Genomic DNA, 12825 nt, shown 5'->3' on the forward strand with positions numbered 1-12825 from the left:
GCTGCACCGAAGATCTAGAAAGCTTGGAGCACGTTGTGCACCGGCTGCCTCATGTTAGGGAATATCGCGCTCTGCCGTTGGTTCTCCAAGCCGTCGAGCAGACGAATGCGTCGCTTCGTGTAAAGGTGGGGCGCTTGACACCGTTAAAGATGGAGATCTTTGCAATCCGTGCTAAAAACCAGTTGCTGGTCCAGCTTCTGGGTGGTCGAGCGCCTGTAATCGTAGCTCCAGCGCCAACGCTTCCGCGTTCACTTGCGCTGGATCCCCGGTACAGCTTAAGCAAGCCACATAAATACCGGGTGAATGCGCATCCGTTTTGGAAACTTTAGCGTATACACAAGGCCCCGCTTGGCCACGACCTAAAAATGTCCGATAAACCGTGGGCGGAGCTTTGTCTGAAAGTCAGCAGAGACTGCATGTGTAGGAAGGTTTTAGCATTTAATGAAACCAGGTCTCTGACCACAAAGTTTTCCACATTTCTTATGGTTCTTCCATCCACATGTTCTTCCTGCGTGTCTTGGCTTTCAGCCATCGTATCGCAAGCGTGTCGTAAGACACTTACTCTGGTAGATAGGAAGTCATCTACTTCTTTACGAACAGTGAGAGGGCTGACATCAGCTAGCCGCTCGGCTATATCCCCCAAGCTTTGAACGGATGGAATCGCAGCGTCAGCAAGACGCGAGAATGAACGAACCCGTTCACGTAGAACGGCGTGTAGCCGGTAGACGAATGAACTGCATTGTTCAGAGCTAGCTCTACGAGTGGCAGCATGGCGCTCCAGCTTTTCGGGCCCTCATTGTAGACGCTGCGAAGGACGTCCTCGACGACGCGATTTACGCGCTCAGTTTGACCTTTGGTCTGCAAATGGTTCGCTGTTTAATTATCCAGCTTGGTGTCCAGCACCTTGAAGATCGTCGACCAAAACTTCCCAGTGAAGTGTGGATCTTCTGACAGAGACAATTGACTCTGGGTTTTCATGTTGTCGAAAGACACGATCGACAAACAGCGTCACTGTACCCACACCTTCGATGGTGTCCGGCACCGCCGCATGATATGCCATCTTTCAAAATGGTCGACGAAGACCACGAATCTTGTGTTGCCCGCCGAGTCCTTCCGCAGACCAAACACAAAGTCCAAACTCATGGACTGCCAACACCCGGAGGGTACCGGTAGCTTGGCCAATGGCACCGCCGCACTCGTAGGGGGTTTCACCCTTTGACACGTCTCGCACGTATGCACATAGGTGCTCGTCCATTTGTATAGCTTAAGCCATCAGTAGTGGCAATAGACAGAGCTGTACATCTTCTCACGACCAAGACGACCATTGAGTGGGGTGTCGTAATGAGATTGACCTGGTTCCGGGAGCCAAATACTGCGTAACACGCCAATGGCTTCTGCTCAAGGAGCAGTGTGATGTCATTGACTCATTTTTCCCGTCCGATGCACAACGCAGGAATGGTGCGAGTGCGTGAGTCTTCACATTCGACACCCACGATTTGTGTCCGGAAGCCGAACGGCAAGTGGCGTGTCGTTTACGCTTACAATAAGATAAAAGCTGTCATCATTCCGGCACATACACCGATTCCTAGGAAAGACGTTTTTCAGAACAATATGGTTGGCTGTACAAAGTACAGTGCACTCGACTTTGTCGATGGGTATTATCAATTGCTCATGAGAGCGATTGATATTCCGCTGACAGCGGTGAGTACTCCGAGCAGGATGCTCTGGGAGTGGCTGGTGATACCTCAAGGGCTGTCAAATGCACCAGCATCATTTAATCGTCTTGTGACGCAATTGTTTAGGCCCCACCGGGCGTAAACACAAACCTTTTTTGACGACATCTTCGTCCACAGTCGCCTGGGGAACGGGAGGACAGATGTGGAAATCCACATCGTTTATTTGAGAGCGGTGCTTGGGTGCATGCGCACAAACAATCTGTATGCCAACACAGATAAGTGCATCTTCATCGCGGAGAAACCCCCCTTTTTAGGGTGCTTGGTTGGCAGTGTGGCCTTTGAGCAGGTCCCGCTAAGGTTAAGGCCATCGTGGACTGGCCGGTTCCAAAGAACCAAAAAGACTTGCGCAAGTGGCTTGGCCTCGCCAACTAGTATAAAGCAAATTATGCGGAAATGGCACAGCCATTGTTGAATCTCCTTAAGAAGGATACGGAATGGTGTTGGGGCACCGAGCATAGGGAGGCTTTTGGCAGGGTCAAATACAGCCTCCTTCATGCATCAGTACTGGCGTTGCCAGACCCCGATCGTTCTTTTTAGTGTCGTCTGTGATGCATCAAATCATGCGTCATTAAGCACTGCGACTCAGTCGCCTTATCTCTCGCAGAGGAAGGCCAGGTGGTTCTTATTCTTTGCAGATGATAACTTCGAGGCGAAGTATAAGCCAGGAAAGCAGAATACTTTGGCTGATGTGTTGTCACGCAAACCGGACCATGAGCTTGCTCATGTCACAACGGTGACGTCGTCCACGACGGATTTTATCCGCGCCGCGTACGCAAGGGATGATATTTGCGTAGCGCTGCTACGGGCAAGGAGTTTGAAGGCTCGAACAAGAAGTTGTATCACGACTGCGCGCACAGTTGCACCGATATTCATTGAATAATGAATTGCTATATTACAGCACCGACTTTGCGGATACGCCACAAATTGTGGTTCCTCATGATGATAATTTGAAGTACAGTATTCTCTATGAGGCCCACGCGGAGGTAAGACCGACGGCGGGTCTTTTGAGACGACGTCTAGAAAATCCTTTACCTAAGGATAATACGGATCCGAGGGATCTCTAGTGTCGCGAAGCGACGACAAGTAAATGTCCTCTTTCGGTCGTATAATGACCACCAGCCTTCCGCGATATACCGAGGCACCTAGCGATACCGTTGCCACCGATTCCGGGCAAATTCCAAGAAGTAAATGATACCTAGCTTTTTCGACTTCCAGTCGACTCGCAGTGCGTGATATTATAGCCTCGCCATACCCAAGATAAAATCGTATCGCGAATCTATGTTCAGGGCTACACAACATTCCCCGATTTCGAAGTATTTATACTTCACACGACTTTCATCATAAACCTCGACACTTTACTAGCCTTTCCGCCGCAAGGCGAATGAACATCGTATCTGTATCTGGCAATTAAAGACCTCCGCGTACCATCAGCTGTTGTAGGCAGTCGCGCGTCGTATGTGAATGGATGACACTCTTGATACTGTCGGGAGTTTTCTCGGCTTCACAAAGTCCAGGAAGTTGATATCGGCAACCAGTAACCCTTGGCTGTGAGCACACTTCTTTTAGAGAAAGTAAGGACTTGACCACATGACCATGACCTCTAGGAGGCACAAAAGCACCCAGATCTTTCCCTGTAGATAACCCCATGCGAACTGGGATTTGATGGTTCTGCGGGAGTGGGGTCGTCGGCCGCCCTTGCGTGAAAGACAGCCCTTCAATCTCTCAGCCGAAAGCGATAGGGCACGCAAGACGCATATGTTTTGTATAGGAATATTTGCGGTTATCGCGACCCAGCAGCTGAGAGGCCACTCTCTTCTTGTTCAACGATCGTTTTCGGCGCACTTGTTGACCTTACACTGTCATACCTTCGCGACACGGAAGTTGCGTCTCGTATTAACCGCGACTCCCACCATTTTCACAATACGGTTAAACGGGCTGGTCTGGATGGTAACCAATACCGCCTCTGAAAAATGTTAGACGCTGTTGTAGTTCTTAACTCAGGGGTATTCATACCCCTTTTGACAACTTCAGAATTCAAACGCACTCAGAATTCCTGGTTAGGCGGTGCGAACACCCACAACCATTGTCGCTCCGAAATGCCCCGCGATGGGAGCACCTCTTTACTGAGGTATTGCATGTACGCGGCTATTCTATCGCGCGTCCTCCTAGCTTGGAGACCGCAATCGCAACGCGCTGTCATCCGTTTTGAAGGTAGACTTAATTCATGACCAGCTCAACATAGTGAACTTATACATGGATGAATACGACATTGCAACTCAAAATAAACCTTTGATAAACTTCAAAGATTATCTCAGTTCGGATTAAGGGCTGAGACTCGCCCTTATAATAATTTTTATAAGGTTTTTGGGATAAAATGCACCTCAGCCAATCAATCGTGTCAAGAGTAATTTCATTAATTCCGTTACATAACTATGGTCCACTACCAAGAATAACATTTAAGCAAGGTCAACGCCTACTCCAGTGCCTCGTTTAGCCTTTGGGATACGCTAGGGAGCAAACAATAGCACTCATGAAATCAAGCACTGCAAGGTGCAAGTGGTGGAGTGAGACTTGAAGTGCATTGGAAAGTTGCAACATCTTAGAAAGGCATAAGTCAGTGACATGTGTAGTCGTACACCATAATGGGGGTGTTTTGAAATTAATTCAATACATCCATGCCTCGACTAGGTACGACGAACAGGAGAAGATTTCGTTTAGCTACAACAAAAAGATAGTATGGCCGTCGCGATCGGCAGTTCCGGTACGTTACCTGACTGATGCTGCACCCCCCCTTTGGTTTTCATGAGGTTTCCAACACGTCCTCTACCATTCTTGAGTGGAGCCTCATGGCCACAACTAAAACTAGTAATTCTGACGTTACCGTTGTGGATCTTTTTGTCGTTAATCCCTCAGCTGCTGGTGTTCTTGCGCTTCTTGAGGAAGAAGACAATGTTCTTAAGGTACACCACCCAATCGTGCCGAATATGTAATTATCTGAGAACACATTTGATCGTTGTTGCGCAGACTCATGCCCTTCAGAAGCTTAATCAAGTGGTAGACCACTACTGGGCCGAGATTGCAGATGCCATTCCTCTTATCGAGGAACTTTCAGAAGAGAGAAATTTTCCGGACCGTGAGCTAGCCGCTTATGTTGCCTCCAAGTGCTTTTTCCATCTGGAGGAGTACGAGGATGCTCTGCGTTTGGCACTTGGTGCAGGGAAATACTTTGACTTAAACACGCGCTCGCAGTACACAGATACGATTATTGCTACGTGCATCGACAGCTATGTGGCTGTGCGTGTCAAGGAAGATTTGGAGGCTGAAAAGCTGCTAGACCCACGACTTACGCAGGTGGTGGAACGCATGTTTGAGCGCTGCTACGCGGCCGGCGAATTTCGCCAGGCTATGGGCATTGCCTTGGAGGCTCGACGACTGGACCAGGTAAAGGAATGCCTGGCGCGCTCTACAGACGTGTCAGCAGCACTCTCTTACTGCTTCGAAATTTGCAAGACAGTGGTCGTTAACCGCCATTTTCGTCTAAAGGTGTTTAAAATTATGCTGGAAGTATACCGCTCGCGTCCAACTCAAGAGCACGCAAGTGTGTGTCAGATATTACAGATGCTAGACAATCACGAGGAAGTCAGTAAAATTCTTGACCAGCTGGTGCGCGGTAGCGACTGTGACGGCCTCATTGCTTTCCAGGTCGCATTTGATCTTAATGAAAACGAAAATCAGAAATTTTTGATGAATGTCTACCACGCACTACCGAGACCTTCGGCACCAATTGCCGATCCTGCAGTTACAGACTCGACCAATTTGAACGAAGATGGCAAGATCGAGACACACATTCCCGCCAGTGCTATTCTAACTGTACCTGCTACACCCCCTTCGGCCCCGACAGGTGCTTGCGCTGATTACTGGGACAAACTGGAAAAATTAAAGCGAATTTTGTCCGGCGAATTTCTCGTAGACTTGAAGCTCGACTTCCTATACAGTCGAAGCGACTCGGATCCACTAATTATGAAGACAATTAAGGCTGCTGTTGAGAATCGCAATTCAGTACTGCATCACGCAGCTGTAATAGCTCACGCTTATATGAATTGCGGCACGACTTCGGATACTTTTCTGCGTGAAAATTTAGAATGGCTGGGTAAGGCCACCAATTGGGCGAAATTTACAGCCACTGCTAGCTTGGGCGTTGTACATAAGGGCCACGTTCGTGAAAGCATGAACCTTTTGTCTCCGTACTTGCCTCAAGGTGGGATGACGACGTCTCCATACTCTGAGGGTGGTGCTTTATACGCAATGGGTTTGATCCACGCAAATAAGGGATACGCAGGATCAGGCAGCAAGACAACGATGGAGTATCTGCGCAATGCGCTGAAGAATGCTCGATCGGATGAGACCGTGCAGCATGGCGCGTGTTTGGGCATTGGTCTGTGTGGCCTAGCTTCGCAAGACTACGAAGTTTACGAGGAGCTGAAAGCTGTACTTTTCACCGATTCAGCTGTTGCAGGCGAGGGTGCAGGCATTGCGATCGGTTTAATTCTTCTTGGTGCTGGAGGTGAAGAACACAACGGTGAAATTGTAAAAGAATTGCTTGCCTATGCGCACGACACAAAACACGAGAAAATTATTCGTGGTTGCGTTACGAGTATCGCGCTTATGATGTACGAGCGCGAAGAACAAGCTGATACGTTGATCGAGCAGCTGACACGTGACAAAGATCCTTTAATTCGTTACGGAGGGATGTACACTGTCGCCATGGCGTATGCAGGGACTGCTAACAATACAGCAATTCGGAGACTGTTGCACGTGGCCGTAAGTGATGTGTCTGACGATGTGCGTCGCGCTGCCGTCACTTGTCTAGGCTTCATTTTGTTTCGCACCCCTGTTCAGGTACCGAAGCTGGTGTCACTGCTGGCTGAGAGTTTTAATCCCCATGTTCGCTACGGAGCTTGCGTAGCTGTAGGTATTGCATGCGCTGGTACTGCGAAGAATGAGGCAATTCAGCTGTTGGAGCCACTTCTTGACGACGCTGTGGATTACGTACGTCAAGGTGCGCTGCTTGCCTTAGCGATGGTTGTAATGCAAGAATCTGAGGGTCGCAACCCAAAGGTGGCTGCTATTCGTGCTAAAATTCTCAAGCTTATTACTGACAAGCACGTGACGACTATGACTAAGATGGGTGCTATCTTAGCACAGGGCATTTTAGATGCCGGTGGTCGCAATGTAGTCATTTCGCTACAGTCTCATGCAGGATTTACTAAAATGGCTGCTGTGGTGGGTTTGGCAATTTGGGCACAGCACTGGTTCTGGTATCCGTTTTTCAACTTTCTGGAGCTTTCCCTTCAGACGACATTGGTAGTTGGTCTTAATAAAGATTTAAAGCTCCCCCGAAGCTTCAAACTTACATGCAACGCAAAAAAGTCTGCTTTTGCTACGCCAAAGCGGTTGGAGGAGAAGAAGGAAGAAAAGAAAGAGCTTGTAGCCACAGCGGTGCTGTCCACAACTGCGAAGGCGCGTGCGCGCCAGGCAAAACAAGAGAAATTGACAAAGCCCTTTGACGCTAGTGGAGACATAGTGATGGAGAAGGAGTCGCCTGCAGCTGATGAGGAAAAGAAAGAGATTGATATGAATATGGATGTGGATACTGAGGGATCTCAGCCGACAGCTAGCAAGAAAGCAGTGATGACAAAAGAGCCTAGCGTGTTTACATTCACGACGCCTGCACGTGTGACGCTTGCACAGGAGTCAGTAATTTCTATTGATATGGCGCAAAGGTACGTCCCGGTGATGCAACGTACACAAAGGCTGGCAGGAGTTATTATGCTGCGTGATACAACCCCGGATGAGGCTGAGGATGTCGAGACAGTAAAGGCACCCGCTGCCGCTGGCGCGGAAGACGAGGCTGACCCACCTGAGCCGTTTGAGTGGGAGCCTCCACAGTAGGTGGGGGAGTATAGAAACGAAAGGCTTCACGTTTGGTCTACAGGTCGACGTGGAAGTCGAATTTTACAGATGCCCTCGTTTGCTAAATTGTCGTGTTCGGCCATTTGAATATACGCAACAACCCAAAAATAAGTTTTTCCGTCTGTGCACTAGTCTTTTTCACCCAGTACTGTTACAACTGTCAGCTCACGACTATACTTCGACGTACCACATTTTGCAGAGTAAAAGTGTCATTTTGGAAGAAATGTGCTGAATCCTTTCAATACACGATTTCTATGCCGGTATGCGTTGCATTTGCCATCGTCATCGCTTCCATAATTTATTAAGGCGTGGCTTAGCCTTGTATATGGATGCTTCGTAACATTATTGTCTAACTTCAACTTCAAATGATCTTGAGTGGGTATGTCGCTCTAATGTTGCTTAATGTGTGTAAGACTCGATCAATCTGCATGCCAAATCGTTGTCTGTCTAACTGTGTACAGGTGTTTTAGTCGAAGGTTACGTTCCCAATCCTATCGAAACGCAAGATACAGCTACATCTGCCGCCTGAACAAAGCACCGCATCGAGGAATCGACATGGCTGGAGAGCGTATGGGCTGCTACGAGACACAACGCCTGGTACAATCAGTGCAACATAAGCATCCAAAGACCTACAACGATATTACGAACAGCTTTGATGGTCACGGTGCAGCCGTTGGTGCCATCTCATCGAAAGGCAGGAACAATTACGGTGCTACATCCATCGACAAATTCACGGATCCTCAGAGTATTACGCCACCCTGGTCGCCGTCGGTAGCCCCTACTGTGATGTCACCAATGCTTAACAGGCTTTCGAATTGGCAAACGTTCTACCACCTGCTGTCATTCATTACAGGGACAGGCATGCTGTGTCTACCGTTAGCCCTCGTCGAGATTAATTGGTATGGTGTATTGTTGCTCATCGCAGCCGCGGCGGTAAGCGCGTACACTTCTAAGCTATTGGTAGATGCGCTGGAGGCTGTGCGTTGGCTGAGAGGCACAAATGTATCGTACAGCGATCTTGGTCACGAATGTTTCGGTGCGGCTGGAAAATTGGTCACGAGTGTGCTGGTGCACTCCTCATTTTTGATTTTGTCCACGGGATACTTGGCGCTGACGTCGTCTTGCCTTGTTGATGTCCTGGGACTTCAGTATGGTACTGTCATGATTTTAGTGGCAGTGTGCGTGTGGTTTCAAGTACTTGTACCGTCGCTCAAAGCATTAGCAGTTCTATCAGCGGTAAATGTGGCCTTCAGCTTTTGGATCGAATCGGTCATTCTGGGCGATGCTATGTACCCCCTCAAGCAGATTGCATTGGAGCATTCAGACTTTGTTTTTGTGACGCCAGATCTTTCAAATGTTACAATGATGGGTAAGCTTTCATACACCTTCTCGTTGCTTCTCGGCGGGCTTTTCGGCCATTCGATCATACCTACATTATATAACGCTATGGCAGATTCAAGCCAATGTAGCTCAGTGGTGGCGAGGACGAAGCTGGGAACCACAGCTCTCTTATATCTACCTATTTGCTGCATCACGTACGCTGTTTATGGTGCGACACTTCAGGCGCCAGTTTTTTTCAATATGCGCAATATCGTCGTGCGCAACCTAGCCATCGTGTTGTATAGCATTCACTTACTACTGTCTTACACCATAACCTTGTTTCCAGTCCAGCGTGCTTTCGAGCGCTGGATTGTGCAGACATCTACTGGAAGGGGTTGTAACAGCCCGGTAGAAGTAGCAGCAGCAGCTGGGGCGCTGCCATTCGTAAACTCTGACCCCGCGCCTCAGAGCGACCATCAAGAATATCAGGAAGGCGTTGAAACTACTGCACGCGTCTTCAGTCGGAGCATTGTGGTGCTTGTCACACTCTTATTGGGCTACTACACTGCACCCAGCACAATCGATGTCTTTGCGTGGATGCTGGTACCGACTGCACTTCTGGCGCTCGTGTTACCATGTGTCTTTTACTGGAAGCTATGCAGCGAGAGCGCCACACGCACAAATCGCGTCGCATCCGTCGTTATAAGTGTGGTCGCCATTATCACTGCGTGTTGGAGTCTTGCTGTGATTGTCGAGTGCTAGCGTTCATTGCCCATGCACGATCAGAATAATAAGTTAAGAAAACTGTTATAAATGATATTTAGTTTGTGTCATTCGGGATCTATTATAGTGAGCTCCCACTTCGTACGTGTAAAAGGTCCGAGTAAAAGGTCCGACCCTGGCAATTATGGCGATGGACGCGATTACTAGCGTGAAAAACTACCTGGAAAAGATAATTTCGGACCCGCAACTCGATGGGATGAAGGCGCTTCTACTGGATGCCGAAACCAAAAGCGTTATCAGTATGGTCATGTCCCAGTCGCATATTCTTCAGCGAGAAGTGTTCCTCGTGGAGCAGTTGGACGCTGCGCACGAGCCCATGCTGCATCTCAAGGCCGCGGTCTTTGTGCGGCCCACAGCGCGTAACATCGAGCTGCTGAGAAAAGAGCTCAAATCCCCCAAATATGGAAATTATCATCTTTTCTTCTCTAATATTTTGCCAGTCGAGTCGCTCGAGAAACTCGCGGACGCCGACGAAAAGGAAGTCGTGGTGCAAATTCAAGAATATTACGCCGACTATCTGGCAGTAAATGACTCTCTTTTTGACTTTGGTCTGCAGAATACCATTCAACTAAGTGTCAAAATGCCGGTGACATTGCCCGGAGGAGCTCTATTATCTACTGCAACAGCTGGAGTTCTTATCCCAGACCCAATTGATAAGACCACCATGACGTCTCCGCAGCTATTTCAGCGAAGTGTTGAAGGGTTGCTGTCTGTTCTTCTTTCAATGAAAAAGAGGCCGACAATACGTTATGTCAAAGGATCAGAAGTAGCCGAGAAGTTAGCACGTGAGGTCTCGGCAAGGATGCAACTTGAGCAGGATGGATTGTTTGATTTTCGACGACCGGAGGTGACGCCACTTCTTTATGTTATGGATCGAAAAGATGACCCTGTGACCCCGTTGCTGACTCAGTGGTGCTATCAAGGTATGGTGCATGAACTGCTTGGACTGCACGAAAATCGCGTGGATCTTTGCGACGCACCGAATGTGCGGAAAGATATGATGGAGCTTGTGCTATCAACAACTTCAGACAATTTTTTTGCACAGCATGTGCATGCAAACTTTGGTGATCTTGGTATGGCTGTAAAGCAGCTTGTAGACAAATATCAGACACAAACTCAAACTCACGAGAATATTCAGTCTATTGATGACATGCAGCGTTTTCTGGAAAATTACCCAGCCTTTAGATCACAGTCAGTCACTGTTTCAAAGCATGTGACGCTGATGGGTGAACTGGCACGTCGTGTTGAAGTGGATGGACTCATGGACGTCAGTCAACTGGAACAGGAGCTCGCATGTGGAGATGACCACAACACGCATTTCCGCGACGTGGTGGCGAAACTTAAAGACGCGCGAGTTAAACCATTGAACAAACTGCGCTTAGCAATATTATATGCTTTGCGATACGAATCACATAGCTCTGTGCAACTCAAGTCAATCAAAGAGTTGCTTGTCGCTCCTCAGGAAGGTGGATTGTCTATTAATTGTGTGGCTTTGATCGATGCCTTTCTCAAGTTTGGAGGTCAGAAATCCCGCCAGGGTGACTTGTATGGTGATCGCGCTGGCCTGAAAAAGTTCATGCGTGCTGTTACTCAGGGTGTACAAGGTGTTCCGAATGTATATGCTCAGCACGTGCCTCCACTAGCTAAAAAGCTAGAACTTATCTTAAAAGGCCAACTGCTGGATCAAGAATTTGGCGTTGTAAATGGAGGTGCAACCTCAATAACGTCAACTGATCCTGGCGGTCCTAGCGGTCTCAAGCGGGTGCGTGACGTTATTGTATTCGTATGCGGCGGCGTCACGTTTGAGGAAGCGATGAAGGTGGCCGAGTTGAATAAAAAAGCAGCTGCGTCAAATTCAGGTCAGCGCGTTCTACTTGGTGGATCGTGCATCCAGAACTCGACAAGCTTTATTGAGGAGGTAGCTATGGCGTACAACTTAGCACCTCTTCATAGACATGGCAGTGCAAAGGCTCCGTGGCGATACGATGGAAAAAATCTTTGATTGCTCGAAGCAGGTAGCGGAAAAGTGGCGTAACAGTGCGTCATGGCTTTTTAGTGCTAGAAAATGAAAATAATTTGTGTATTTTTATTTACTACTTTCAAAAAGACATCAAGTCAAATCGTAGATAGCTTAGTCATCTTATAAATTTAATTACCAGCGGAAAACACTTACGGAATAAAATAAATATACTGGTGTAGAACACGGCTTCCGCTCGGCGGATCCTGCTACGGAAGCGAAGGAAGCGATCGCTCATTCGTTGGGCGTCTACGCTACTAAACCCCTGGCCACCACACAAACTGAGCTTGACGAACGAAAACCTCTCCGAGCTCACAACTTGGTTTCTCAAAAATTCCGGTGGAGACGCACAGCACTCGACTTCGTGCTCAAAGAGGAGGCGCTTCTGTACCTGCGATGCGGATGATTCCTGTGGTGCTCGCCCCTGGTGAAACCAGTTGATCCGTCACGCTCCCGTGATCTCTGTGGTCTCTCACACAGGTGAGTAACTGCAGCAGCTCAGGGCCATAACTTGAGCTCAGCTCATGACCCTTCAGCATCCCTGGCTATTGCGAGAAGCGCGGGGTGTACGACGACGCGGAACATCATGATCTCTTTAATCATAGGCGTCTAAGACGTCTGGGCAGTCTTGCCGAAGTGGCACTTCAAACTCCCATGAGTTCTCGAAGCCGGTAACTTCACAAAAATACTGAGTTGGACCCTGGCGACGTCGTCGACCCACAAGGAGTTCCATGTGATGGTGGACGCCACCGTTTTCTTCGAAAAGAGTCGGCGGCGGATGATGACGACTTGGTCGATCGCCGTCCGGTTGCTCGCGGTGCTCTTCGAGCTCTTGTGAACAAAGTCCGTCGCCATCGTCACTCCTCCGAGCATCTTACCGAGGTTGCGTTCCGCTGTGCGGAAGCCCTCAAGAGCTCGGAGCACTTTACTGCCTCACGTTGAGGACTATCGTGCTCTATCAGAGCACCAAACCGTCCAGCATACGAATACGTCAAT

At 48.7% G+C, this 12825-nt stretch overlaps 3 protein-coding genes across 3 annotated transcripts; all 3 read left to right on the plus strand.

The window, feature by feature from the left end:
- Window positions 1-4472: 4472 nt before the first annotated feature.
- PHALS_01194 (26s proteasome non-atpase regulatory) lies at window positions 4473-7688 on the plus strand (the record flags this gene model as incomplete). The annotated part of the gene is made up of 4 exons (XM_024731011.1): window positions 4473-4497; window positions 4650-4696; window positions 4761-5177; window positions 5280-7688. The coding sequence occupies 4 exons, from the start codon at window positions 4473-4475 to the stop codon at window positions 7686-7688; spliced, it is 2898 nt and encodes a 965-aa protein (XP_024581232.1).
- Window positions 7689-8264: 576 nt separating this feature from the next.
- PHALS_01195 (vacuolar amino acid transporter 1-like) lies at window positions 8265-9791 on the plus strand (the record flags this gene model as incomplete). The annotated part of the gene is made up of 2 exons (XM_024731012.1): window positions 8265-9078; window positions 9163-9791. 2 exons carry the CDS (start codon window positions 8265-8267, stop codon window positions 9789-9791), a joined length of 1443 nt encoding a protein of 480 aa, XP_024581233.1.
- A 145-nt stretch (window positions 9792-9936) lies between these two features.
- Window positions 9937-11814, plus strand: PHALS_01196 (vacuolar protein sorting-associated; the record flags this gene model as incomplete). Its single annotated transcript, XM_024731014.1, has 1 exon — window positions 9937-11814. The coding sequence occupies one exon, from the start codon at window positions 9937-9939 to the stop codon at window positions 11812-11814; it is 1878 nt and encodes a 625-aa protein (XP_024581234.1).
- Window positions 11815-12825: the final 1011 nt, after the last annotated feature.

The sequence above is a fragment of the Plasmopara halstedii genome (assembly GCF_900000015.1).
Source record: "Plasmopara halstedii genome assembly, contig: Scaffold_1343, whole genome shotgun sequence".
In the NCBI taxonomy this organism is placed as follows: Eukaryota; Oomycota; class Peronosporomycetes; order Peronosporales; family Peronosporaceae; genus Plasmopara; species Plasmopara halstedii.